At 59.4% G+C, this 27,841-nt stretch overlaps 1 protein-coding gene across 24 annotated transcripts; it reads left to right on the top strand.

The window, feature by feature from the left end:
* Positions 1-24: 24 nt before the first annotated feature.
* Positions 25-27,841, top strand: LOC135578766 (uncharacterized). Of its 24 annotated transcripts, XM_065054940.1 has the most exons (22): positions 25-3,430; positions 3,615-3,857; positions 4,562-5,183; positions 5,320-5,414; positions 5,543-5,634; positions 5,768-5,906; positions 6,071-6,262; positions 6,500-6,631; positions 6,834-6,911; positions 7,196-7,360; positions 7,513-7,634; positions 7,950-8,015; positions 8,126-8,264; positions 8,415-8,553; positions 8,838-12,686; positions 16,254-16,431; positions 16,738-16,849; positions 17,267-18,313; positions 19,103-19,893; positions 20,040-20,172; positions 20,312-24,394; positions 25,024-27,841. In XM_065054940.1, exons 1-15 carry the CDS (start codon positions 3,056-3,058, stop codon positions 8,960-8,962), a joined length of 2,724 nt encoding a protein of 907 aa, XP_064911012.1. In that variant the 5' UTR covers positions 25-3,055; the 3' UTR covers positions 8,963-12,686; positions 16,254-16,431; positions 16,738-16,849; positions 17,267-18,313; positions 19,103-19,893; positions 20,040-20,172; positions 20,312-24,394; positions 25,024-27,841. The 24 variants fall into 24 exon arrangements, with proteins under 24 accessions (XP_064911012.1, XP_064911000.1, XP_064911004.1 ...); XM_065054928.1 differs by having other exon boundaries at positions 8,838-10,594; positions 11,386-12,686; positions 19,103-24,394; XM_065054932.1 differs by having other exon boundaries at positions 19,103-19,231; positions 19,606-24,394.

The raw sequence follows: 27,841 nt of genomic DNA, 5'->3' as shown, positions 1-27,841 counted from the left end.
GAAAATTGTTCCAGTGCGATTCTCAGGGGAGCCCCCGCTCCCAACACCCTGGCCCGGGACCCCCCTGACCCCCCCACCTCCGCCAACCCAGTCTGGTCTCTGGCTGTCCATGGTGGCCGTGGCTTTCTGGGGGGCAGGGGGTGGTGGAGGCCGTGGGCGGTGGGTGAGGAGGGGGCAGCCAGGCGGGCTGGGGGTTGTGGGTGAGGAAGCCCAGTAGGGACTGAAGCTCCCGGGGGCACAGGCCATGGAGGTGATGGGGCTGATGCTGCTCTGTGGCTCTCGGGGGTTCGCAGCTTGGAGAACGTGGCCAGAGCGTCAGGGAAGTTGGGCGGCGTGGCCGGTGTGTTGCTGGGGGTGCACATCTGCGGGGGTGTCAGATCGGCCATGGATGGTTTTTGGAGTCCCAACCTGCCAACTCCCCATCACTGAAGATCTGGCTGCATCCCGCACCAGGGGATGCTCGAAGCCGAGCTCTGGTGGGTATTGGGGTACCCAGCGCTGCAGGGTCTGGGTGGCACCCCCAGAACGTGGGGGCTGCCTGGGGAGGATCTCCAGCCCAGGCAGGGCCAGCTCGGGCTGCGAAGAACAGTTTGGACCATCCAGGGTGCTTAGAGCGCTGGGGTGCAGCGGGTTTGGGGAGGGGACACTGCTCTGATGCCAGCTGCCCCGGGCAGGGATGAGGTGATGCAATGAGGACCAGCACGATGGGTGGGGAGAGTTTTGGGGTCCCTCAGGACCCTCTTCACCCGGCTCCCTGTCCCCTGCTCCACTTCGCACCCCATTAGGACACAGAAAGTCAGGCAGGGCCCCCGGGACACGAGGCGCTGGCCGGGCCCCTCGCGGTTCCCGGCACGGCCCCTGCTTTCTGAGCACTGAGCTGAATTTAGTGCCCTCCCCACCTCCCCCCCGGACAGACCCGGCCCTTTTTGAGGCCAGTCTTGCCAAAAACCCCAGGAGCTCACGATGAAAATGAGAAGTTAAATGATTCCTCACAACACCATTCAACACAAGAACCGAGAGGTTTTTGACACCTGCTTCCTTGTCGGTGTCCTACTGAGCACTAGCACAAAGCCAAGAGTGTTGCTCAGCAGCACCAACCGCGTCTGCCAGGAATTAATCTTCAACATGAACCAGGGGCAGCAGAAGGCAGTCACCAGCACCACAGACAGCAAAGGAGAAGTCTGCAAGATCCCATAAGGCTGGAATAGACTGTTGGCATCTGCTCTCCACGGCTAAAGTGGAGGAGAGCGTAGAGGGAAAAGAAATGAAAGTCATTGACAGTGAAAAATGCGTGGCGAAACACAGGAGGTTCTGACACAAGAAGACCCTCCCGGGAGCAAGCCATGACTTCTGGAGCCAGCATCTCTGGCCCGGGATGAACGCTTGCCCATTGCCGTGCGGCCACTTGGGGTGCAAAACTGGGGTTTGAGAGGGGCTGTTGCCCCCCGGTGTCTTGCTCTGCCTGGAGATGTCTGTGCAGAGGTCCCTGGACAGGACGCCTCTTCCTCAGTCAGCGCTGGCAAAAACCATCTGGGGACACGCTCCGTCCCCTGGAACTCTTCCTTGTGTGACTCGCAGCTCACGTGTGACAGCGCTGCTCCAAACTTGGCCATCTCCAAGGACCGGCTTTCTTTGGGATGTGGGGTTCACTCTCAGAGGAATCATGGCAGCCCTGCTTTCTGTGTTGGGGTCTCCCTTTCAGCTATGGAGCAGCTTCAGTTTGCAGTGCAAAAGGATCTTGCAATGGCTGTGTAGCTAGCAGCAGCGTTTCTGAAGCATCAGAGGAGATGTCAGAGCCATGAGGCTGAGGGACGGGACTCCCAGCACAAGATTGCCCGTGTTTCAAAAGGGAGGCAGCCGTGCCAGCTGGAGAACCTCTCTCGCAGCTCCATCCCCAGCAAAGAGCTGTCTCTAGAGCAGTTTGTGCTGCTTACAGGCAAGATCAGCCTTTGCATTTGAACCACCTTCTTGCAGAGGTGACAGGAAACATCCTCTGGTTTATGTCGTTCCAGCTGCAAAGGCCAGGACAGTGTTCATGGGGGAGCAAGCGATGAGCACATTTCCTGGTCAGCAGCCGCTGGCTCGTGCCAACGGTCAAGAGAGGCAGAAGAAATCCCTTCAGAACAGCTCCCTCTCAAAAGACACCCTTCTGCTTGATGAACCGCAGGGAAAGGCGTCCTAAACCAGGCACTTTGACCTTGTTTTCAGCCCAGGTTCCCAGTGCTGGTGCACTCGTGAGCCAGTCGCTGCACATCTGCCGCCAAGGGGAATCGCCTCCGAGGCCAACTGTGCCATGGGGAAAGGAAAGGGTGAGACGTCGGGAGAGTTTGATTTAGTGCACAACACGGATAAAGCCATTCTTTCTGCAATTAAAACTGAGGGTATTTAATTGAGTGAAATGAGATTTCATTCCCCATGACCTGTCTGATTGTACTTTGAATCTGGGCACGGGCTGCAGTGACCTGCCACAACATTTGAGGTGTCACCAGCTGCATTGTAGGTGGTAAAGTGGGAAAGGCAGGAGGGAGCCTCAGCATCTCCCATCCCGTGGATGACTTCATCACAAAGGACCAGGGCGGCGCCTGCTGGCTCCTGGGGCGGCTGTTGCCAGGCAACAGAGACACTATATTGTCCCCTGTCACCTGTGCCCCTCGCCCATTTGGTCACTGGCCGTGGTGGGATCACTTGCCGTGGTGGGATCACTGTGGTGGTGGACTCATTTTGGCAGTTGGATCGCTTTCGTGGTGGGATCGCTATTGGTGGTTGCATCACTTTTGGTGGTAGGATCGCTACTGGTGGTTGAACCACTTCTGGTGGTTGAACTGCTGTTGGTGGTTTTATCACTTTCGGAACTTGGATCTGTTTGGCGACTGGATCACTTTCATCACTCGGATTGCTTTTGGCACTTGGATCTGTTTGGTGACTGGATCACTTTCTGTGGCAAGAAGGAGGAGGAGAAAGGCTGCTGGCTGCCCATCCCTCCAACATCATCTCCGGACAGAAGAGCTCCCGTCTTCCCACATCCAGTTCAGTGTTTTCGGGCAGAGCAGCAGCGATGGCCACACGTGGACTGCTGGAGATGCTGAACGCCGCCATGGGGACACCCCATTTGGGGGTTGTCGACTTGGTGGCACTGCACAAATTGCTTGAGGCCATCATCGGGCAGCTGGGCCAGCAGGAGCTGTCTGTCCTGGAGCCAGGGCAGAGCCCGGCCCCCGGCCTGGCAAAGGATCAGGACAGCAAGGCCCAGCCTGGCCAGGAGAAGGAGGAGGATGGAGCCCTGGGCACAGGGCAGCACCTCTGGAAACCAAAGCAGCAGCTGGATGAGAAGGACACGCTGGAGGGGACCGGGAGCAACTCCAAGGTTTCCTCCGTGGCCAAGGAGGCCATGCCAAAAACAACGGAAGAGGAGAAGAGAGATGTCCCCAAGGTAGATGCTCTTGCTGGTCCCTGGGTGCTCCCCCACGAGACGCCCCCTCCTCCGGGCTCCGCGCTGCCGTCGTGCCGCCCTCAGCCCAAGGGCTGGGTTAAGCCCGAGCTCCCGCAGCAGAGCACAGCGGGGCCCAGGTCCCCAGGGACCCTCCCCTGGGCTCACCCCCCACCCGCTCTCCCAGAAAAGGGCTTCGCTCCAGGACCTGTGGGAGGAGATCAGCAAGTTTAAGGAGGCGCAGTCCAGCCTGGAACAGGACGTGCGGGAGATGAAGGAGGCCATGCAGGAGGCGCATTCTGGCCTGGAACAGGACATCCAGGAGGTGAAGGAGGCACATGTCGGCCTGGCAGAGGACATGCATGCCCTGCAGGAGGCGCATTCCGGCCTGGCGGAGGACATCCAGGAGATCCAGGAGACGCTTGGCCTGGTGAGCATCCCCTGGTGCCCCGGGAGGGAGCTGGGCCCTCGTCCCTCCCCGCTCCTGCTGCCCTGTCACACTGTGCCCCTGCCCCACGGCCATCGGTGTCACCAGCGTGAAGGGCAGCAGGAGGGAAGATGGGAAGGGTGTCCCAGGAGTTGCTAAGGCACTTTTGAACTAGAGAGCCCTCAAAACAGAACCATGGGAGGGGCAGGAGGGGAGATAAAGTTCTGCCCATGCAATTCAGCCGCGGTCCCCAGGCACAGCCCTGCCCAGCGTCCCTCTGCCTCGTGCCCCAGTTCACTCGGGGATACTCTTTAAATCCCGCTCCCACATCTGAGTGGGTGTCCCTCTCCTCGCCCAGCTCCAGGGGAAGCCCCGGGACGCTGCCGGGCTGCGCAGGGACAGGAGGCGGCTGCGTCCCCCGCTCCCTCGGGGACACCAGCCCTCCTGCCTCGGGGCACAGCCTGTGGGCTGGGGTGCTGGGCAGTGATACTGGGGGTTCCATCCCTGGGGATCCCATCCCTCTGGTTCCATGGCCGGGCTGACCCCGTGATCACTTTGCATTTGGGCTCTTGTTTTCAACACGAGTCTGGCCGTGCAAGATGGTGGTTTGGGGACGGGGACTGGGGACATGGCGGGGGGTTCTGGGGTCTGTCCTCTAGGCTGCCCAGCTGCCAGTAAACCTGCTGCCTTTTGCCTCTTCTTCCCAGGAGGGTGGTGGGGGCCAGTCTGCCCCCGCTGAGCCCACCCAGGTGGCCATGGACAGCCAGGCCAGGAGGAGCTCAGCACTGGAGCCAAAGGGACGTGGGACACAGCCTGGGATGGAGACCAGCAAGGGGACTGCAGGGTCTGGCTCCCCGGGGATGCAAGCAGGGATACAGGGGCAACCAGCGACCCCTGTGAAGTTGTCAGGCGCTCCCTCCATTCACAAGAGGTCTATTGGTGCCAGCGCCACCACCCCGGGGATGCAGCCAGGATCCCCGGGCACCCAGGCCAGCACCTCCCTGGGGACACAACCAGGGGCCCCTGATGCCCAGGCCAGCACCGCGGGGATGCAGGCAGGATCCCCTGGGACCCACACCACCACCCCTGGGGTGCAGCCTGGGTCCTCCAGCTCCAAAGCCACCATCCCAGGGGATGCCCAAGAGCCGGCCAAGCCCTGGGGCTCCACCAGCACCTCAAGCTACGAGTCGGAGATGCGGGAGGTGCTGTCACAGGTTGGGCAGCTCGGCCAGCTCTGCGCTGGTCTGAAGGAACAGGTGGAGCAGCTTAAATCTACAAAAGCAGAAAGCACAGATCTTGAGGACGTGCGCCGGCTCTTCCCAAAGGGAGGTGAGAGCACGGGGGGGCTGGCGGGGTTGTTTGGTGTGGGGACACCCTGGGTCAGGGGCTCGTCATGCTCAGAGCCTGGCCCCACGGGTGAGACCCCCTCACCGACAGCACATCCCCTTGCACCATGTCCCTCTAGGCCGGCAGAGCATCACCAGCATCCTGGCCGACCTCAGGTGCCAGGTGTCCTTCCTGCAGGACATGGCCAGGGCCCTCCACGGGGAGAAGGAGAAGGTGAGCCGGCAGCAGTCCCCGAGGGGCTGTGGGGACAGCAGTTTGGGCAGGGAGGGGGCAGCTGAAGGCTCCCCGTGCCAGAATGACACAGGGGGCTGTGCCCTCACCCCCCCCACTGCCGTTCCCAGATCAGCAAGGTGGAGGATGCTCCCAGAAAGACGAGGGGGTCTGGAGCCGGTAGGAAAGCAGACGGCAGTGGCCAGATGACCCAACAGCCGCGGTAAAAGGATGGGAGAGGGTTTCCTACCTGCAGGGCTGTGAGGGAGCCTGGGGTCTGGGAACATCCCAGTTTGGGGGCCGAGGGACACCCCCACGAAGGCTAAGCCTGCCCCTGCCCCTGTCTCGCTGTCCAGGCCCAAGGGACAGAAGGTCAAGGCAGAGCGCAAGGAGCTGGGGAAGCAGCAGGAGCCAACCCAGGCCGAGCTGGAGCAGTTTGCGGCCAAGTACGTGAATAAGTTGGTGATGGAGGCAGCGCAGCAGCTGCAGGCAGAGGTGAGGCCCGGGGGCAGCGCTCCCAGCCCCCGCTGGCTCGGGGGGGGTCCTGGCGGGGTCCCGGCCACGTCCCCTGGCTGGACGGGGCCATGGAGCCTCCACGGCACCTGGGCTTGTGGGCGGCATCCAGCCCGGCTCAGAGCTGATTCCTCCTCCCCTGCCAGCAGCAGGACGAGCCGAGGACGACGGCGCAGAGCGGGGGACACGAACACGCAGGGTGCCACGTCTGCAGCCCGGACACCAGGGTGCTGCTGGGGAAACTCCTCCAGCGCTGCGAGAAGCTCGAGGAGCAGGTGGAGTCCCTGGTCCAGAAGGCGGGCGGCAAGGTGGAGAGTCATCCGAAGTGGAGGAGACAGGTAAGGAGATGTGGTGTAGGGGGCTTGAGCTGCCAGGACCCCTCAGACATTTCAACATGGGGGAGCCCCTCGCTGCCCCCCTAATTGGCTTGTGAGAGTCAGCAGCACGGAAGGGAACTAAAGCCTTGGAGCAAATGTCCTGCTTGCACTGAGGGCCCGTGGCCACCAGCCAAAATACCCTGGGTCTGTCCCCGAGGGGCAGCCACCCCCTTGCTCAGCACCGCCTTGTCCTCTTAGTCCCTGCAGCAGGACGAGCAACTCAAGTGCCTCCAGGCCAGCATCATGCAGCTACAAAAGGACTATGAGAAGTTGAGCTCGGCCCTTGCAAACCTCCAGCAGGATCGTCAGCAGAAGCAGAATGACATCAAGGTGGGTGGCTGTAACCCGCAGGAGAGCCCAGGCTGGGACCCCAAGGGGTCTGTCCCCCTGCCACCCTGCTCGCAGCCCTGCACAGCTTCCCCATGCCTTTCCTGGAGGTTTCTGATGGGGTGGGGAGGCAGGGGGTGCTCGGCTGGCCGGGGGGCAGCTCCGACCCTGCCGTGGCATCACGGGCTGCTGTCTGCCTTGGAAGGCTCTGTCCCAGGCCCTGGGGAGGCTGGAGAAGAAGCAAGCAGACAAGGAGGAGATGCTGGTGCTGGGAATCGATGAGGTACGGGCTCGAGGGGCCCTGGTGCCAGCCAAGGGTGTCCCAGGCAGGGTGACAAACACCCCTTGTCCCTTGGGTGCTGGCTGGCAGAACCAGCCAGGAGGAGGGAGGATTTCCAGCCCGGCTGCGGGTCCCTTGCCAGGTCCCTCTGTGGCCCCGAGTCCCTTCGGCTGGTGGGACCAACGCCACGGGGGTGATGGGGTGAACAGGACCACGTAGCCACTTCTCCCTCTCCCGTTGTCCCTGCATCCTGTCCCCACCGCTCTCCTGCCTTTCCCCGTTGCTAGAAAGCAGACAAAGCCGCCCTGGCTGACAAAGTCAGTCGCAGCCAGCTTGAGGCGTGCGAGGAGCGGCTGACCAAGATGATGGAGGAGGTGACGAGCCGGGTGACGGGCCAGGAGAAGGGCTGGCACCAGTTCCAGCGAGAGCTGCAGAGACAGATGGACTGCAAGGTGAGGGCTCGTCCCCTCCACGCAGAACTGGCACCTTGGGGCCTGGCAGCCTAAGGCAGCATTCTTGCGAGGGTCCCCCCTCCCGGCTGTGCCCCAGGGGACCGCCATGTCCCATCCTGGGGTAGCTGGCTGAGGGTGTCACCCGTCCACAGCTGGACCGCCGGGAGCTGGGGGCGTTCCGGCAGCAGCAGGAGGAGCGGTGGAAGAGCCTCAGCGGGCAGCTCCAGGAGAAGGCGCTGCAGGCAGAGCGTGACGATGCCGCTGGGATTAGGAAGTGAGTGCGATGGGGACAGTGGTGGCTTTGGCAGTGCTGGCCCTGTTCCTGCTGGCTGTCCCGGCTCGTGCCGGTGTGGTACCTGGCGTGGGAGCCACGTGGGCAGCGCCCCTGGGGATGCTGAGCAAGTGGCTGTGCCTTGTGCTCCTGCCAGCTGCAGCTTCGCAGCGATAGAGGCGGCACAATGAGGGGGCACGTGCGGGAGGAGCCCTCCTGAACCAGTCTTGGGGGGTGGGTGCAGAGGCGTTTTGTGGCAGGTGTGCAGGTGGGGCTGTGCCCCCCAGGAGCTCCCCAGCCCTTTTCTCCCCCCTCCAGGCAGCTGCTGCCCGGTTTCCATTGCCTGTCCTGCGACCGGCCCCTCAACATGCTGGCACCTGGACCGTGAGTAACTGCCCCCTGAACATGGAGCACCCCCCGACCCCTCCTGGCGTCGAGTGACACACGGGGTGCCACCTGCCGGGCACTGAGCACCCCCATGTCCTGTCCCACAGGGAGCGGACGGGCGAGTGTAGATACCCCACTGTTCCGCGGAGCTGCGGAGGCCAACACACCGTCACGCCCCCGCGTTTCCAGCCCCAACCGCCCAGCACCCCACGGCCATCCAAACCCAGTGCCCGCAGCCCCAACAAGGTAGGGATGACAGAGGTGGGGAGGGGGATCTGAGCCTGTGGGGGGATCCATCCGTGCCTCAGTTTCCCCGGGGAGAGCTGGCTGGGGGAGGGTTGCTGGGGGATGCGGAACGGGGCCCCGTGTTTGGGTCACACGCTCTCCCCTTCCCAGAAGGACGCGATGCAGCTGTCGGGCCAGGACGGCACTGATGGGAACCGGCAGGACGAGCAGCTCTCCATGATGGGGGGCTCTGAGCTGCCCACAATGCCAAGGGCCACCCCAGACACCCCGACCTCCAGGAACCGGCCAAGTATGGCCCTGTCAGGGCACCGGGGGGCAGAGGACACCCCGCTGTCTGGGGGGACGGGTCTGTGCCCACAGCTGGGCGGGGTGGGAGGGGGGTCTGGGGTCTGGGCTGGGCTGTGGGGGCAGCACTGGCTGCTGGGGCAGCCGGTCCTCGTGGTGGAGCTGGAGGGAGCTGGGGGCACATGGGGGGTGGTGCTGGGCAGTGTGGGACAAGAGCCTGTGTGCTTCAGGGTGGGGGCAGGACCCTGTTGGTGGGTGTCTGTGGCTGACCCTGCCCCTCGCCCCCAGGCACCCGCTCCTCGCTGAGATCAGCCGTGCTGCAGCACCTACCAGTCTCGTCTCCCAGACGCTTCACCCTGGCACCGCAGCTGCTGCCGCCCATCCCGCCCCCCCGCCGTGAACCAACCCCCTGACAGCCGGGCAGGACGGGGTCCCGGCCCCGGTCCCACCGCCCCGGGCACTGAGCAGGCAGCGGCTGCAATAAATGGCGATGGGAAACCAAGCACCGGTGTGGTCTGAGAGGAGTCCCTGGGGCAGGATGGCAGAAAGCCCCGCTGTGTTTGCTTTTTCAGGAGAAAAATAAGTGCTAAAAAGGCGCTTTGGGGGTGCCCAGGTGGATCCAGTTGGTATCCAGGCCCCCCCAGAAGGAGCACGGGGAGCAAACCAGTGGGCACCAGGGCAGAGCCAGCAGAGGCCCATCCTGCCCCCGGGTGGGGCTGAGGTGTCCATGGGCTTCAGAAACACCCCTGGGACTAACTGGGGGGACGGGGTGAGGGGGAACCAGGGGGCTGTGCAAGAAGCCGGGCTGGCTGTTGGCAGCCGGAGGAGGGGAGCGCTTTGCGCTTTGCTCTGGGTCAGGGGATCCAGAACTGGGGGGACGCAGCAGCTTCGTGCCCCGCCCCGGGGTGCCCACGGCCGCCATGTCGCAGATGTATTGTTAACCCCGTCTCCCCCCCACTTCCCCCTTTTGCCCCTCCCTCTCCCCCCTTCCCACTCAGGACAGGCGATCCGGAGGGAAAGAAGGACACAGAGAAGAGAGTTGGAAAAACTGGCAATGTTTTACTAATGCTATATTAAGAGTAGAGAAAATAATACAAAACCAATCCTGAAAGTCTCAGCAACTGCAGAGCCGGCACCTGAAGTCCTGGACTGGACTCTGCAGCCAACCGGAGCTGGATTCAGTCTCTCAGTAGGCCTCAGTTTGCAGGGACGACTAGCAAGGTCCTCTCCTAATGTCACCATAAGTAGAAGGGACGAAAAGGGACAAAGAGGACAAGATCCTCATGATCTGCCACTTCTATATGAAGTATTCATGTGAAGGGGATGTTATACACGGTTGGTCAGTTTGTTGGTCACCTGTTTCTTGTTGCTCCTCTTGCAAGATGTGAATCTGTCCTTATCAACAAGTAAGCATTCCATTGCAGTGTTTATCAAAACATGTATGTGTCTGGTTCTCCAGGAAAAGGCAGCTAATATGAAGCTTTAGCTGACAGGCAAATTCATGCTGTCTGCCTATCAGATTGCCGGAGGGGCGGGCGTCGAGGGCTGGGTACTGCGTGCCGCCCGCAGCCAATGATGGTGCGGAAGAGGCGGGCGTTGCGGTGTCCCTACTGCGCATGCCCCAGTTGCGAGCGCTGATAGGCGGAGAGGGAGATGATTGACGTGTCCCGGGGAGCGAACCGGGATGCGGCAAGGGGCGGGTGCTGCAGTCTCCCTAGTGCGCATGCCCAAACCGCGAGCGCTGATAGGTCCGCGGTGTCTCGGGGCCGGGGCCGGGGGGGGGAGACCGGGAGCGAACGGGAACGGGGGTCGGGGCGGCTGCGGAGCGCTCGCTGCGGCCGGCGCCCGGGCATCGGGAGGCGGGCGGCTCAGGGCCGCCCTTCGTGAGGTTCCCCGGAGGCGGCAGGAGGGCGGAGGGGAAGGAGGCGACAGCCGGGGACCTCCCGCCGCGGGCGTCTTCGGGGCGCGGCGGCTGTCGGTGCCCGCGGAGCCCGGCGGGACGGCGGGGGAGCGCGAGGGGAACGGAGCGGCGAAAGAGGCGGCAGGTGAGTGCGGCAGCGGCGAGGGTGACCGTGCCGTTGGAACGGGGGGAGCGGGAGGGGCCGGCGCGGCGCGGAGGCGTTCGGTTCCGGTTCCCCCCCCCCCCCCCCGCCCTTACGGCCGCGCTGGCGAAGCTGCTGGGAGGCGTGCGGTCCGGAGCCGCGTCTCCCTCCGGCGCAGCGCCCGTGCCCGGTGCGGCAGCCCCTCCGGGAGCGGCGCAGCCCCCGTCGGTCGCGGGGACGGTTACAAGCAGAGCTAAGGCGCGGTTGCGGGCGGGCTGGGTGGCGTGGCGAGCGGGGCGCCGCTCCGGCGGGAGCTCGGGGCGAGCCCCGGCGGGTTCCGTGTCCTGCGGGCGCGGCTTTCGCGCCGCGGCTCTCTCTGTGCGCTTTTTTGTTTGGTCGCGTTTGTTTTTTGGGTTTTTTTTGGCGGGATTCCCGCGAAACGCGGCACGAGCGCTCGCCCGGGGCTGCCGCGGCGGGTCTCAGTGGCGCCGTCCTGTGGGCAAAGCGCGGTACTGCACCCGGCCGCCCCAACGCGGTGCCGCGGCGCGCCTCGGTGCTGCCGCCCTGTGGCGAAACTCGGGTACTGCAGCGCCCGGCAAGGTGGGGGGGCAGAGACGCCGATCGAGCCGCGAGGGTTCGCGGTCGGGTCTGCGCGTGCCGGTGTCCGTCCCCCCCCGACGGGGGTCAGGTCCCCATTGGTGTGCAAACGACATCCCTCCCTCGGGGCCTCCTTAAACGTTTAATGACGTAAATATTGCTCCTGCTAACGTTGTCGGCGCGGCTTCTTTCCTCAGGGGATCCGTCCGGCAGTCGGTGGCCCACGGTCGCTCGGCAACAGCAGAAGCGGATTGAAGGGACCGGCCGCTGGAGGATGCCGAAGCCTCCCGGGTCAGCGGTGGGAGCAGCTTTGCGTAAAGCGAGGGGTACGTGAAGCCGGGCGTGCGGTGCCGACCGCCCAGCAGGTAAGGGAAGCTAAAGCTTTACCTCCAGGGACTTCTGCCCAGAAAGCTGAAGCAATTGCTCTCGCGTGAGCTGTAGAGTTACGCAAAGAGAAGAAGATTAGTGGCTGCACTGATTCTAAGCAGGTTTCTTGAAGGGTGCGGGCCCTTGAAGCCGTTTGAAAAGAATAAAGTGTATTAACGGCACAAGGGAGGCAGATTAAACGTGATGCTCCGGTTGCTGGAAGCTGTGCTGTTGCTAGGAGAGTTGCCGTCACGCGTTGCAACGGGCCTCAGAAGGGAAACGCTGCTCAGGAAACTGGCCATAAATTGGCAGGCGCCGCGTCAAACCAGCCACCGAGAGGACAGAGACCGGTACGGAAGCCGCGTCTCTGAGCCCAGGTGGCCGTGTCCTCCAGCCAACGTCAGGAAACTGTAACAAAGAGGATAAGCAATTAATAGGAGATTTATAGCCCGATCAGAATTAGGGTCCAAAGGAGCCGTCACCGGCGACGGGAGAGCAGCGGCGCCTCGCGGCGCGAGGAGCTGATGCGCTCTGTCGAGATCGGACGAACAGGTAAGAGCGAATTTAGAAGCTCTGTGCGAACGAGGCAATGGGAAACGTGCCTAGAAAACCATCTTGATGGTGCACGCGGGGTACAGACAAGAGCAGCCGGACGAGGGAAACGTACCAGGACAACGCTGGCAAAGGGAGTTCTCCGAGCTGCCTGGAAAAGGGGGGTGTCGATACCGGCCGGCACGAACGGCTCCCTTCTCGGGTCGGCCGGAAGCGTTGCCGTGCCGGGGGGCGGCTGCCGGCCTGCGGGCCGGGGCTGCGGCTGTTTGGGGCGCTGCCCCCGCTTTGTTTTCCTCGGGGAGCCCCCCCACGCTCGGGGGCTTGTGGGACGTGCACGTGCAAATGACACGGTGTTCCCAGCTGCTCTGTTCTCTGCCTTGTTTTTTCAGGTGCCTGTCCCTGTTTTCTCTTCCCGCTTTTGAAGAGAAGCTGCCGAGTCAGCGTACGCTGCGGTGAAGTTCTACAAGATGCGGCCCTCAGGAACCGGTTGACGTGAGGGAAATGCTTTCTGACCGCCTGCGCGGTGAGGGGACGTTTTTCACCTTTTAGCTCCTTCTGCACGACAAGAGGGAGACGGAAGGTTAAGTAACACGTTGTTTAGGAGCTGAGAGCTTAGTTTGTATTTAACTAATAATTAAGAGACGTGTTGTCAGCGAGAAACTAAACGATTACAACTAACCTCATCAAATGAAGTAAAGACAGGCCAGCCAGGCGTGGTGGTGGAGTTGCTCTCTATGTGAGAGAGCAGCTACAGTGTACTAAATTCTGCCCAGGAGCGGATGAGGAGCGAGTTGAGAGTGTATGGGTCAGGATCAAGGGGCAGGCTGGCAGGGGTGACACTGCTGTGGGCGTCTGTTGCAGGCCACCAGATCAGGCTGAGGAAGCTGATGAGGCCTTCTATGGGCAGCTGAGAGCGGCCTCACGGTCACAGGCCCTGGTTGTTGTGGGGGATTTTAAGTTCCCTGGTGTTTGCTGGAAGGACCGTTCAGCCAGCCAGCCACAGTCCAGGAGGTTCCTGCCGTGCATCGGTGAGAACCGCCTCATGCAGGTGGTGGAGGAGCCGACTGGGAGAGGTGCACTGCTGGATCTCATCCTCGCTAGCAAGGAGGGTCTGGTCGAAGCAGGAAAGGTTGAGGGCTGCCTGGGCTGCAGTGACCACGAGAAGGTGGAGTTCAGCATCTTGTGTGGCAGGAACAGAACAGCAAGTAGAATTGCAACCCTGGACTTTAGCAGGGCCAACTTTGGCCTTTTCAAGCAATTGCTGGGGGAAATCCCACGGGCAAGACTGCTTGAAGGAAAAGGGGCCCGAGATAGCTGGGTTGCATTCAGAGATTGCTTCTTCCACGCTCAGGATCAGAGCATCCCCACACGAAGGGAGTCGAGGAAGGGAGCCAGGAGGCCTGCGTGGTTGAACAGGGACCTGTTGGGTATGCTCAAGCAGAAGAGGAGAGTTTGCAGGTCATGGAGGCAGGGGCTGGCCACTTGGGAGGAATATAAGGCTGCTGTTAGAGGATGCAGGAAGGCAGCTAGGATAGCCAAGGCCCCCTAGAATTACAGCTGGCGAGAGGGGTCAAGGACAGCAAAAAGAACTTTTTCAAATACATAGCAGATAAAACTAACACCAGAGGCAATGTAGGCCCACTGATGAACGGGGTGGGTGCCCTGGTGGCAGAAGATACAGAGGAGGCAGAATTCCTGAATGCCTTCTTTGTCTCTGTCTACTCTGCCGGAGGCCGTCCTGGGGAGCCCTGTACCCCTGAGACCCCGGATGAAGCCAGGTCAGTGGAGGAGTTTGCTTTAGTCGATGAGGACTGGGTTAGGGAGCAATTAAATAGTCTGGACATCCATAAATCCATGGGTCCGGATGGGATGCACCCGCGGGTGCTGAGGGAGCCGGCTGAAGTCACTGCTGGACCGCTCTCCATCATCTTTGCCAAGTCTTGGGAAACGGGGGAGGTGCTCGAGGATTGGAGGAAAGCAAATGTCACTGCAGTCTTCAAAAAGGGCAAGAAGGAGGACCCGGGTAATTACAGACCGGTCAGCCTCAGCTCTGTCCCTGGGAAAGTAATGGAACAGCTTCGTCTGGACAACAGAGCAGTGAGGTGGGTTGCAAACTGGCTTAAGGAGAGAAGCCAGAGAGCGGTAGTCAATGGTGCGGAGTCCAGCTGGAGGCCAGTATCCAGTGCAGTGCCTCAGGGGGCAGCGCTGGGGCCAATGTTGTTCAATATATTCATTAACGATTTGGACGAGGGAATAGAGTGCACTATCGGCAAGTTTGCTGATGACACCAAGCTGGGAGGGGTGGCTGACACGCCAGAAGGCTGTGCTGCCATCAGAGACCTGGACAGGCTGGAGAGTTGGGCGGGGAATAACCTGATGAAATTTGACAAGGGCAAGTGTAGAGTCCTGCACCTGGGCAGGAACAACCCCAGGTTCCAGTATAGGTTGGGAAATTACGTATTAGAGAGCAGTGGAGGGGAAAGGGACCTGGGGGTTCTGGTGGACAACAGGATGACCATGAGCCAGCCCTGTGCCCTTGTGGCCAGGAAGGCCAATGGCATCCTGGGGTGTATTAGAAGGGGGGTGGTTAGTAGGTGGAGAGAGGTTCTCCTTCCCCTCTGCTCCGCCCTGGTGAGACCGCATCTGGAATATTGTGTCCAGTTCTGGGCCCCTCAGTTCCAGCAGGACAGGGAACTGCTGGAGAGGGTCCAGCGTAGGGCAACGAAGATGATTAAGGGAGTGGAGCATCTCCCGTGTGAGGAAAGGCTGAGGGAGCTGGGTCTCTTTAGTTTGGAGAAGAGGAGACTAAGGGGGGACCTTATCAATGTTTATAAATATATAAAGGGTGAGTGCCATGAGGATGGAGCCAGGCTCTTCTCGGTGGCAAACAACGATAGGACAAGGGGTAATGGGATCAAGCTGGAACACAAGAGGTTCCGCTTAAATTTGAGAAGAAACTTCTTCTCAGTGAGGGTGGCAGAGCCTGGCCCAGGCTGCCCAGGGAGGTTGCGGAGCCTCCTTCTCTGGAGACATTCAAAACCCGCCTGGACGTGCTCCTGTGCGACCTCACCTGGGCGTTCCTGCTCCATGGGGGGATTGGACTGGATGATCTTTTGAGGTCCCTTCCCGTCCCAAACATACTGTGATGCTGTGAAGAATGCGGCTTAGCAGCACTGCTGACTCTGCCGTCCCGTTCCCTTCCCCGTTTCAGCCGGCGAGGCGGCCGGAGGACCCGCTCTGTGCGGCCGCGGGGCCCGCGGAGTCGAGGGCTCTGTCGGCGCGCCCCGGGGGTTTCTCTGGAGAGACTCCTCGTCTCGGTCGCGTCGCGGCGGGGACGGACGAGGACCTCTGGCGAGGGGTCTTTCTGCGCTGGGAGCCGGGACCGGGCACGCGCTCGCGGGGCGTCCGTAAGTCGCGGTACGGAATTTAGGCAGGATAGCGCGCACGGGCTTGCGAGCGCCTTACAGGCGTGCGGTGGTTGCTCGTGCGGCCAGCTTTTGGTGTCGGTTGTTCCGGCGCTCCGTCGCGGTGTAGAGCCGGCCCCGTACGTAGCGGTGAGGCGTACCGCAGTTCGGTTTGATTCTCGGATAGGCCTCGGCTCTGACTGTGCACTCGAACGCCAAAACCTACAGCGGAAGCTGCGGTGGCTTTAGCGTGCAAGGGGCGCCAGCGCCGTGAAGCCGCCCGTGTGGCCGAGCGTCCCGATCGCGGCGCTGAGCGTTAGACGGACTTGAGCCGCGTGCCGGAATTGTTTTGTTTTGGAAAGGGCGGGATAAACTTGGAGCACAACTTGTGAGGGCGGTACGTCGTGGGCAGGTTTTAGTATTGCCTGTGGAGTGCCGCTAGAAGCGTTCGTAGTTCTTGCTTGTCTCTGTTACAAGATGAGCCGTGTCGTCCTGCGTGACGCGTAACGGGAGGACGGCGCGGTAGCGGTGCTCTGCACAAGAGCCCGTTGGGGGGTATTTTAGCTCGCGGGAAAGGGATTGGGAACCACCTGGTGGGAATGCGAGGAGAGCAGCCCTGGCGAAACCTGAGGAGCCGAGGCCGTTGTATAAATTGGACAAGGAAGGAAAGGCTGCGGGCAAAGCGCGGTGCTGCACCCGGCCGCCCCAACGCGGAACTCTAATGTGGAATTCCTGTGTTTCAGAGGGGGAGCTGTGACCGCCCCGTGCTCAGCAGACCCCCCAGCCCGGGTGGGGGGAGCAGCGCCGGAGCGGGAGACGCGGCTCCGTCCTCCGTCCCCAGCGTGCCGGGGGGCGGCTGCCGGCCTGTGGGACGTGGCTGCGGCTGTTCGGGGCGCTGCCCCCCCATGTTTGGGCGCTCTGGTACGTACATAGGTAAATGGCGTTTTAAAGTAACGTGCTGCCCGCTGGGGCTGTTTTCCTTTTCTACCTTTTTTTTTTTGAGTGAATAAATGGGGGGACTCGGGGGGTGACGATGACGTTACTGGAGGAGCAGGCCGGTGAGAGATGGGGGCTTTCAGCCCCAAAATGCCTGAACAATCATGGGTGGGGTGTTTAGTGGTACTGTGGGGAGGAGAAATTTCTCCCTGTCCGTTGCAGAGAAAACAGAACAATCCCACATCAAAGCTGTCCTAGAGAAGTACTTGCTGTTTGTCATTGCGGTTCTAGAGCAGCCCCATGTGCTGTTAAAGGTTGTGGTGGTGCGGGTCAGGGATCCCCAGGCTGTGCCGAGACCGCAGGACGGCTGCTGGTGGAACAAAGTCAAGGACAACTTCTCAGAGTAAGAACCTCTCTATTTGTTCTCCTCGGGACACATCCCTTTGCCTCTGGACCCCTCACAAGCTCACTCGCCACCTTGTTCCCTCAGAAACCCGTTTCCTCCCCGTTCCTCTGCGATTGCCCTGCCTGCCTTTGGGTCCCTGCAGGCTCGTTGGTGGCATCACGGTGCCTGTTTGACCTTTTGCCCCGTTAAATTCCCCTCTTTTCTCTCTTCCCCTCAAAACTTCCCCAGTTGCTCTTGTCACATCCCAGAGGCCTCATTTTCCCCTCTTGTCTCCTCTCAGGACCCCCCCATCTGTTGGCCCCTGTCGAGGGTTTAGATTGCGGGGTGACAGTAAAACCCTGGCAGATGTATTGTTAACCCCGTCTCCCCCCCACTTCCCCCTTTTGCCCCTCCCTCTCCCCCCTTCCCACTCAGGACAGGCGATCCGGAGGGAAAGAAGGACAGAGAGAAGAGAGTTGGAAAAACTGGCAATGTTTTACTAATGCTATATTAAGAGTAGAGAAAATAATACAAAACCAATCCTGAAAGTCTCAGCAACTGCAGAGCCAGCACCTGAAGTCCTGGACTGGACTCTGCAGCCAACCGGAGCTGGATTCAGTCTCTCAGCAGGCCTCAGTTTGCAGGGACGACTAGCAAGGTCCTCTCCTAATGTCACCATAAGCAGAAGGGACGAAAAGGGGCAAAGAGGACAAGATCCTCATGATCTGCCACTTGTATATGAAGTATTCATGTGAAGGGGATGTTATACACGGTTGGTCAGTTTGTTGGTCACCTGTTTCTTGTTGCTCCTCTTGCAAGATGTGAATCTGTCCTTATCAACAAGTAAGCATTCCATTGCAATGTTTATCAAAACATGTATGTATCTGGTTCTCCAGGAAAAGGCAGCTAATATGAAGCTTCAGCTGACAGGCAAATTCATGCTGTCTGCCTATCAGATTGCCGGAGGGGCGGGCGTCGAGGGCTGGGTACTGCGTGCCGCCCGCAGCCAATGATGGTGCGGAAGAGGCGGGCGTTGCGGTGTCCCTACTGCGCATGCCCCAGTCGCGAGCGCTGATAGGCGGAGAGGGAGATGATTGACGTGTCCCGGGGAGCGAACCGGGATGCGGCAAGGGGCGGGTGCTGCAGTCTCCCTAGTGCGCATGCCCAAACCGCGAGCGCTGATAGGTCCGCGGTGTCTCGGGGCCGGGGCCGGGGGGGGGAGACCGGAGGCGAACGGGAACGGGGGTCGGGGCGGCTGCGGAGCGCTCGCTGCGGCCGGCGCCCGGGCATCGGGAGGCGGGCGGCTCAGGGCCGCCCTTCGTGAGGTTTCCCGGAGGCGGCAGAAGGGCGGAGGGGAAGGAGGCGACAGCCGGGGACCTCCCGCCGCGGGCGTCTTCGGGGCGCGGCGGCTGTCGGTGCCCGCGGAGCCCGGCGGGACGGCGGGGGAGCGCGAGGGGAACGGAGCGGCGAAAGAGGCGGCAGGTGAGTGCGGCAGCGGCGAGGGTGACCGTGCCGTTGGAACGGGGGGAGCGGGAGGGGCCGGCGCGGCGCGGAGGCGTTCGGTTCCGGTTCCCCCCCCCCCCCCCGCCCTTACGGCCGCGCTGGCGAAGCTGCTGGGAGGCGTGCGGTCCGGAGCCGCGTCTCCCTCCGGCGCAGCGCCCGTGCCCGGTGCGGCAGCCCCTCCGGGAGCGGCGCAGCCCCCGTCGGTCGCGGGGACGGTTACAAGCAGAGCTAAGGCGCGGTTGCGGGCGGGCTGGGTGGCGTGGCGAGCGGGGCGCCGCTCCGGCGGGAGCTCGGGGCGAGCCCCGGCGGGTTCCGTGTCCTGCGGGCGCGGCTTTCGCGCCGCGGCTCTCTCTGTGCGCTTTTTTGTTTGGTCGCGTTTGTTTTTTGGGTTTTTTTTGGCGGGATTCCCGCGAAACGCGGCACGAGCGCTCGCCCGGGGCTGCCGCGGCGGGTCTCAGTGGCGCCGTCCTGTGGGCAAAGCGCGGTACTGCACCCGGCCGCCCCAACGCGGTGCCGCGGCGCGCCTCGGTGCTGCCGCCCTGTGGCGAAACTCGGGTACTGCAGCGCCCGGCAAGGGGGGGGGGCAGAGACGCCGATCGAGCCGCGGGGGTTCGCGGTCGGGTCCGTGCGTGCCGGTGTCCGTCCCCCCCGACGGGGGTCAGGTCCCCATTTGTGTGAAAACGACATCCCTCCCTCGGGGCCTCCTTAAACGTTTAATGACGTAAATATTGCTCCTGCTAACGTTGTCGGCGCGGCTTCTTTCCTCAGTGGATCCGTCCGGCAGTCGGTGGCCCACGGTTGCTCGGCAACAGCAGAAGCGGATTGAAGGGACCGGCCGCTGGAGGATGCCGAAGCCTCCCGGGTCAGCGATGGGAGCAGCTTTGCGTAAAGCGAGGGGTACGTGAAGCCGGGCGTGCGGTTTGTTTGTTGGTCACCTGTTTCTTGTTGCTCCTCTTGCAAGATGTGAATCTGTCCTTATCAACAAGTAAGCATTCCATTGCAATGTTTACCAAAACATGTATCTGGTTCTCCAGGAAAATGCAGCTAATATGAAGCTTTAGCTGACAGGCAAATTCACTGAAAGAGAAACTTGTTTTTTAATGAAACCAGGACAGCCCCCTCCCCAATCCCCTCAGGACTCCTCTGATTCCCATCTGCTCCTCTCAGGACAGCTGAGCTTGTCTTTTGGGGCCCCTGAGAGCCCCCATTTACCTTCTTTTACCTACCTTTGTTGTTGTTCCCAGCCTATCCTGGTGTTTTCCATCCTTCAGGACTTACTTATTACTGTTGTGAGAGTCCGAGAGAAAAGGAGGAGTGTCTGTGACTTACAACCGTCGTTGTTGATCTACAGTGTTTTAGAGACGGATTCTTGCAGGATCTATTTCTGGTTCGTCCTTCACTCCTCCCCAGACCGCAGCGCTGGTCCGAGTTCCCCAGCACACGTGTGTGTGTCCAGCCGGGTACGCTGGGGGAGCGCGTCAGGGCGGGCAGACGGCTGAATGGACGCGCTGTCAGCGACTGCGGAACGAGCTGGGGCTGCTTTGACCGTGTCCAGCCTTGTGCGTGTGGTTTGTTTTCACTTGCAGGCTGAAACAGCAGTTTCCTTAATTAAAAACACCCCAACATGTCCCCCGGCCCCCAACAAAAATAACGGCAAAAATGCCACTGAAAGAAACACAGGGAGTTTTTAAAAAATTTCCTTTAGCTTTCTCCCCCCTCCACCCCTACCCTGCTGCGTTCAGTGCAGTGAATGACCGTGAGGAGATGGCTGTGGATCTGGCTGTTGAAGGGTGTGTGAAGGAGAAGGAGGTGTGTGTAGAGCAGGATTGGTGGTGGAGGTGAGTGCAGCTGGTTTGGGTGTGGGGCTGTAAATTCCTTTTGGAGGCTTCCTAGTTTCTGGTGTCACCTGCGGGGTGAAGTGTGACTCTGTGCAGGTTTGAAAGGTGCAACGTGCAGAGCTCCCTCATTTGCCACCAGATCTCCCAATCACAGAGACAGCGTCGCTGTGCAGCTGCTAAGGACAGCGCGTCTCGTGCAGAAGAGCATCCTTTGTGCTCCGTGTGCGTGTTCCTCCTTTGAAATGAAGTTGGGCCGCCCGGTGTTCCACGTTACGTGTGGTACCTGCTGGGCTGAGTCTCCTCCCCGCGCTCCGGTCGGTTCCGTCGCGCTGCCGCAGCCCCGGCAGCACCGCGGCGTTCGCTGGACGCGTTGTTGGCGGAGCCGGCACCGACAATCTTGACACGTCGAGGCGCTGCGGTGGGTTTGCCTGGAAATTCCAAGGTAATTCCAAGGCAGACAGTAATAATCCCCAATTTATGTAGTAAAATTTAAAACAGTGGAATATAAATACTGGAGCGCTAATTGGAAGTAATACCTGTAGAGAAAAAAACCTCTAGTTTATATCTACAATAAAAAATAATGTGTGCTAGTTAATCCGCCTGGTAGTAATGTAATGATAAAAATGTTAAAGTGTAAATAGATGAAATTATATAGGCATGAGCAAGAAGTAAATTTAATTTCAGCTATTACTTGGTGAACTAGGCAGCAGTTGTTCCCAATCTGAATGCTAGTTTAAAAAACACATTGTTTGGAATTCCTTTTAAATGATAAAGGCAGAAAACTAATGTGGAGTCATTGGTAGCTTCATTTGAACAACCGTTATGAAATAAACCGCAGACACGAATGACTGCATAGGAAACAAAGTGAGGAAGCTTTAGATTTTAAACAGCATTGGAAAGTGATCGGGAGTGTTTAGTATTTAAATTATAACAGAGCCACGAGATGGGAGGCAACAAAGCTCAGAACCAAACAGAGTCAAAACGTTACATTTCTTTTTTTAAAGAGAAGTATAATGGAACCACGAAGTAGTGGCTGTTTATAAACAGAGGTATTAAAAAGTTCCCAGGCAGTAATGATTCCCAACAGAACACTAAAAGATATTTAGATGTAAAATAATATTAGAAAACAGTTATGACAGTCTGAATTTAACCACAGCTTTTTTGGGGTTGTGCAAAAACATGACCGCTATTAATTACCTCTGAGTTAAAATAAAAAGACATCAAACTAGCTGTGATTAACAACAGCTAATTTTAATTTTTCAGTGTGCTATCCAGTCCGGCTTCTCCCTCCAAGGGCGTGGTCTGAGAAAGCCACACCCCCAACTCCACCCCGTCCAAGCTCCGCCCCTGCCAGTCTGTGCCCTCCCCGAGGCGCGTGTCCCTTACAGACCCCTCCCAGCAGCATAATGCATCGAAGCCCCGCCCGCGGCTCCACCCCTAAACTCAGCCCCTGCTAAACCACGCCCCCTCAGAGCACGTGCTGTACAGAGCCCACCCTACTCTCGGCTCCACCCCTCCCTTCCTAAGCTACGCCCTCTTTGGGCGTGTCCTCCGTGCCCCAAGCGGCTCCTCCTATGGGGGTGTGACACACGGAGGCCCCACCCCCTGCCCAGTTCCCCCAGGTGGGCCTCCCAATGGGCGTGTCCTCCCAGTCCACGCCCCTCAGCACGGATCCCACCCCCGTGGGTGGGGCTACACCCAGCTGCGCGGGCGGCCCCCCCACCCATGCGTGACCCTCAGTAACCCCATGGCAGCCCTATGGCTGCCCCACAGGTACCGCTACAGCAGCCCTGCTCCTGCCCCGCAAGAGCTCCAGACACGCCTCTGCAGAGCCCCCACAGCAGCCACTTAAGTGCCCCACAGCTATCACCGCAGCCGCCCCATCGCGCCCCACGGCCGCCGCTGCGGGACCCCTGGAGCCCCCGGCCCCACACCCGCCCCGCAGCCCCACAGCGCGCGGTCTCGCGGCCGCGGTGCCGGTGAAGCCACGTGCCGGCCGCGGCCGGAGGAGCCGCCGGTTTTCCCCCCCGCACCCCCCGATCGCTGCTGCCGCGGCCGGAGGAGCCGCCGGTTTCCCCCCCCACATCCCCCGATCGCTGCTGCCGCGGCCGGAGGAGCCGCCGGTTTCCCGCCCACACATCCCCCGATCGCTGCTGCCGCGGCCGGAGGAGCCGCCGGTTTCCCCCCCTCACACCCCCCGATCGCTGCTGCTGCCGCGGCCGGAGGAGCCGCCGGTTTTCCGCCCAGCCCCGACTCTCCTCCTTCCTCCTCAATCGCCGCTGCCTGCCGCCACGATGTCTTCTCTTCCGCCATCTTGTTTCCCCCTTCTGCGCGCATTCGCTATTTTATACCGAGGGAGGGAGGAGGCGCTCGCTGATTGGCTGACAGTGTCAGCCTCGGAAGTCGTCCATTGGCTCATCCCCACGAGGGGTTCTCCGAGGGGGTGGGAGAAAGGCGCTGATTGGTCACCGTGTCGCTGAGGGGAGGAAGGCACTGATTGGTCACTTTCCGCCGAAGTTCGCCCTCCCAGTAACAGGCGCTGATTCGCTAGCGCCCCTGAGGTAGAAAAGGCGCTGATTGGTCGGCGTTTTCTCGCCGACGTTAGCCCACAGCAACGAAGCGCTGATTGGGCAGCGCGGCTGACGGGGCGGCTCGGCCATTGGCAGGAGGGCGGGCGGGGGGCGGGACCGGGCGGGACAACGAGGTAATAAATGGGGCGGCGCAGAACGCGCGCAGGACCAGAAAGGCGGAGGCGGCAGCGGCAGCGCGAGCTCATCGGCCCCCCCCCCCCCCGCCCCCCCGCGGCGGGAAACCGGAGAACGGCAGGAACGGCGGCCGGAGTCAGTTAACGGGGTGGGTAAGGGCGGTAATTATCGTGCGGGTGTTAATTGGGGCTCGGCGGGTTAATGAGTGACCGGCGGGCTGGGGTGTATCTGGGGGTTTTGATCGGAACTGGGGTTTTAAAGCCGCGGGTTTGGGGGGGGGGCGGGGCGGGGGCGATTAAGGCTCCCGGAGCCGCTTTAGCGGCTTAAATCTTTGTGTTGAACGCGGGAGGAGCCGGTTCGGGGCTTTTCTCAGCAATCGGGGCTGGTTTGGGTCCAATTCGGCTTTTAAAAGATGTTTTTACGTAATTTTTGGGTGCCGATTTGTGCCAGAAGGCGCCTTTGAAATCTGTTTATTGAGGGTTTATCAGGAGAATTAAAGTTTAAAGCTCGGGGAGATTTGGGGCTTTTCCCCGGGATTTTGAGTCCAAATCGGTTTTTTTAGAGCCCTTATTTATTTAAATTGTTATGTTTAAAGGGTTTATTTGAGGTTTTATTTGGAACATTTTGGGCGGGTTTGAGGCTCCTAAGGTTTAATTGTTGGTTTATTATTTGATTTATTATTTCACTGCGGTTCGGGGCTCCTGAAGACGCTGAGTTGTTTCAATTATTTAGCGCTGTGAGGACCCGTTTTGGGGCCGTTGGGGTCTAAATCGGCTTTTTGAAAGGTTTATTTAACGCGTTTAAAGTTTGAGGGGCCGATTTGCGACTTTAAAGCTTTTTGAATCTACTTATTGATAAGAATTTATACAATAGATTAATATTTAAAGCCCGGGGGGAGATTTGGGGCTGTTTCCCAGGATTGCGAGTCCAAATGCGTTTTTTTCTGTTAACCGCTTATTAATTTAAATTATTATATTTAAACGGGGCTTTTTGAGGTTTTATGAGGGTTTTTTTGAGCATTTTGGGCGGTTCTGAGGCTCCTAAAGCCGCTTAATTGTTTAAATTATTAATTGTTAAAATAATGTAAGTAGTTGTTGAAATAAGTGTGTAAGTTATTGTATTTAAAGCCGGGAGGGGCATTTCGTTGCTTTTTGGGGGGTTTTAGGGCTGAATTCACTTCATTGAACGTGTCTAGAGCTGGGGGTCCCAGATCTGGTGCTAATTTGGCCCCAAAAAAAGCTTTAAAAATCTATTTATTTATATAATTTACTGAATTAATATTTAAGCGGGAACATGTTCGGCTTTTTTAACCCGCCGCCATTTTGTCTCCCCCGTCCCGCTCTCCCTCACGCTGAGGGGGCCGAGGAGACGCTCGCTGATTGGCCGGTGCCGTCTGGCGGGAAAGCCTCCCCCGGCTCAGCCCCGCTCGGCTGTCTCCGAGGGAGAGAAAGGCGCTGATTGGTCGCTGCCTCTGAGGAGAGAAAGGCGCTGATTGGTCGCCGCCTCCCTAAACCCACGTAATTGTTTACATTCCATTTTAAAATTTATTTCTATATTTTAATTTAATTTAACTTATTTTTAATTTAATTTAAATTTAAATTATTAAAGTTAATTTTAATTTAATAGTAAATATATAGACTAAATCAGTATAGCAATATGCTACTATAAACGATATAATATGATGAATAGTAGAAATATATAATATATAATCTGATATAATTAACTGATCAACTAATACTCATTGATATTATGTAATGAAATTTATAATTAATATATAATGGCATAATGATATCTATAATATACTATTGTAATGATATTCATTAAATATTAATATATATTATATATATTATGTATAATTACTATGTAATGTATCTAATCTATTTTTACATATATATCTTATTATATAAAGCTGTGAGGGACCATATTTGGGCAGGATTTTGAGATTTTTAAGGCTGTTTGGTCTCAAATTCAATTTACTTCATTTTGGGGCTGTTTTTAGGATAATTTGTGCTCAAAGAAGCTTTCAAGATCCATTTTTTTGGCAGTTAATTTGCTCACTCGGTTAATGTTGAAGCGGGGGGATTTGGGGCTGTTTCCCAGGACTGTGACACAAATAACGGCCCTTTCCTTCCCTTTCCCACTGCAGCTCCTGCGCAGAGAACAGCGAAGGCAGCCTGGCCACGCCCCCTCCGGCTGATCGCGCCCCCCGCTCCGGCTGACCGCGCGTGCCCCCCCCCCGCAACTCGGCTGACCGCGTGCCCCCCCCAACTCCGGCTGACTGTGCCCCCCCGCCCCCCGGCTGATCCCGTGCCCCCCCCACTGCACTCCTGCTGACTGTGCCCCCCCCACCTCCTCCGGCTGGCCACATCTCCACTGCACACCATGGCGGGGATGGGGCGGGGGGGGGATCACAAGGGTCTATGGGGCGGTGTGGGGGTCAGGGCGGCTGTGGGGTCAATGGGGTTGTTGTGGGGTGAAACACCCCTGAAGAGGCTGAACCCCCTACAGGTGAGTGACCCACACAGTGCCCCACAGTGCCCCATAGCACCTCCATTCTGCCCTACGGATCCACAACACTGCCCCACAGCACCCTATAGCTCCTGCTTGCTATCCCACAGCACCCCATGGCTTCTCCACTCTGCCCCATATGTCTACAGCAGTGCCACAGAGTACCTCATATGTCTTCCACTCTGCCCCATGGGTGCAGAGTGCTGCCCTACAGCACCCTATAGCTCCTGTACTCTGCCCCACAGATCCACAGTGCTGTCCCACAGCACCCTATAGCTCATGTGGCCTATAGACCCACTGTACTGCCCTACAATGCCCCATGGCTCCTACACTCTGCCCCATAGACCCACAACACTGCCTCACAACACCCCATTGCTCCTGCACTCTGCCCCATGGATGCCCAGTACTGCCCCACAGCACCATATAGGTCCTGTACTCTGCCCCATATATCCACAGGAGTGCCCTGCAGCACCCCATGGCTCCTGCACTCTGCCCCATGGATGCCCAGTACTGCCCAACAGCACCATATAGGTCCTGTACTCTGCCCCATACATCCACAGGAGTGCCCCCCAGCACCCCATGGCTCCTGCATTCTGACCCATGGATGCCCAGTACTGTCCCACAGCACCATATAGGTCCTGTACTCTGCCCCATACATCCACAGGAGTGCCCCCCAGCACCCTATGGCTCCTGCATTCTGACCCATGGATGCCCAGTACTGCCCAACAGCACCATATAGGTCCTGTACTCTGCCCCATACATCCACAGGAGTGCCCCCCAGCACCCTATGGCTCCTGCATTCTGACCCATGGATGCCCAGTACTGCCCAACAGCACCATATAGGTCCTGTACTCTGCCCCATACATCCACAGGAGTGCCCCCCAGCACCCTATGGCTCCTGCATTCTGACCCATGGTGGATGCCCAGTACTGCCCCACAGCACCATATAGGTCCTGTACTCTGCCCCATACATCCACAGGAGTGCCCCCCAGCACCCCATGGCTCCTGCACTCTGCCCCATGGATGCCCAGTACTGCCCCACAGCACCGTATAGCTCCTCTACTCTGCCCCATACATCCACAGGAGTGCCCCCCAGCACCCCATAGTGACTCTACTCTTCCCCATAGACCCACAGTGCTGCCGCACAGGACTCTACTCTGCCCCTTAGACCCAGAGAGCTGCCCCACAGCAGCCTGTAGGTGCTGCGTTCTGCCCCATTGGTGCAAAGTGCTGCCCCACAGCGCCCCACACCTCTGTCCACCTGACCACCCTTCCCTCCTGACTGCGCCTGCACTGCCCACTATGGGTGGGTCACAAGGGTCTATGGGGCGGTGTGGGGGTCAGGGCGGCTGTGGGGTCAATGGGGTTGTTGTGGTGTGAAACACCCCTGAAGAGGCTGAACCCCCTACAGGTGAGTGACCCACACAGAGACCCACAGCAGCCCATAGCCCCTCTGCCCTATAGAGTCACTGCACCCCATAGCTGCTTTTACTCTGCCCCATAAATGGACAGCAGTGCTCCACAGCACCCTAAGTCTCCACTGTGCCACATAGACACACAGTGCTGTCCCACAGCACCCCATATCTTGTTCACTCTGCCCTCTAGACCCACAGTGTAACCCTACAGCACCCCATAGTTCCTCTGCCCTATAGATCAACAGCACTGTCCCAGAAAACACCATAGCTTCTTCCCACTAGCCCATAGGCCAGCAATTCTGCCCTACAGCGCACTAGCTCCTGCACCCTATCCCATAGACCCACAGCAGTGCTCCACAGATCCAGTCTGCCCTATACAGCCACAGCACTGCTCTGCAGCACCATATACTTCCAGCACTCTGGCCCATTGATATGTAGCACCCCACAGCTGCTGCATTCTGCCCATAGATCGAGATTCCTGGGTCCCCTCACCCCACCAGCTGTCCTGGGTTGCGATGCTGCACGGGGCCCTGTGCACAACAAAATGAGGACAGCATGGCTGCTGGGCGCCACCCTGCTTGGAATCCGAGATGGCTGGGGGGGGAGGGCTGGCAGCCATGCTGGCACTGCCGGAGGGGCTGTTGGTCTGCGCCGTGCTCAGGCGGCAGCTCCCGGCTGTATCGGCTGCTCCTGTGGCCCTGCACCCTGCCCATGGGAACAAGGTGGCTGCCCTGATGGGCGTGGCCATCTCGGCTGCTGTGTCCCTGCTGGTGGGCGGGGCCATGGCTGTCATGGCTGCCAAGCCTGTGCTGGAAGGGTGGGGCTGAGGTGGGTGGGGCCTGCCTAGGGTGGCCATTCTGGGGTGGGGCCCAAGGTGGGTGGTGGGGCCTGTGACTCTGTTTGCCCCTGACGGCCATCTTGGAAAAGGGCAGCACTGTGCCGCTGCCATCCTGACGTTGCTCCCCCAGGGCCATGTTGGGGGATTTTTAACCTGGTTTTGGGGCCAATTCTCACCCAATAAAATTAAATAATGTAAAAAAA

This window comes from Columba livia, chromosome 2 (assembly GCF_036013475.1).
Source record: "Columba livia isolate bColLiv1 breed racing homer chromosome 2, bColLiv1.pat.W.v2, whole genome shotgun sequence".
In the NCBI taxonomy this organism is placed as follows: Eukaryota; Metazoa; Chordata; class Aves; order Columbiformes; family Columbidae; genus Columba; species Columba livia.
The sequence above is the reverse complement of the archived record's forward strand: the minus strand, read 5'-3'. Positions and strand labels throughout refer to the sequence as shown.

Bases quoted from the DNA above. Each gene is read 5' to 3' on its own strand.
- LOC135578766 (XM_065054928.1), top strand. From the start codon at position 3,056: ATGGCCACACGTGGACTGCTGGAGATGCTGAACGCCGCCATGGGGACA. The intron at 8,265-8,414 runs GTAGGGATGACA...TCCCCTTCCCAG, and splicing joins GTGCCCGCAGCCCCAACAAG to AAGGACGCGATGCAGCTGTC. The intron at 8,554-8,837 runs GTATGGCCCTGT...CCTCGCCCCCAG, and splicing joins GACCTCCAGGAACCGGCCAA to GCACCCGCTCCTCGCTGAGA.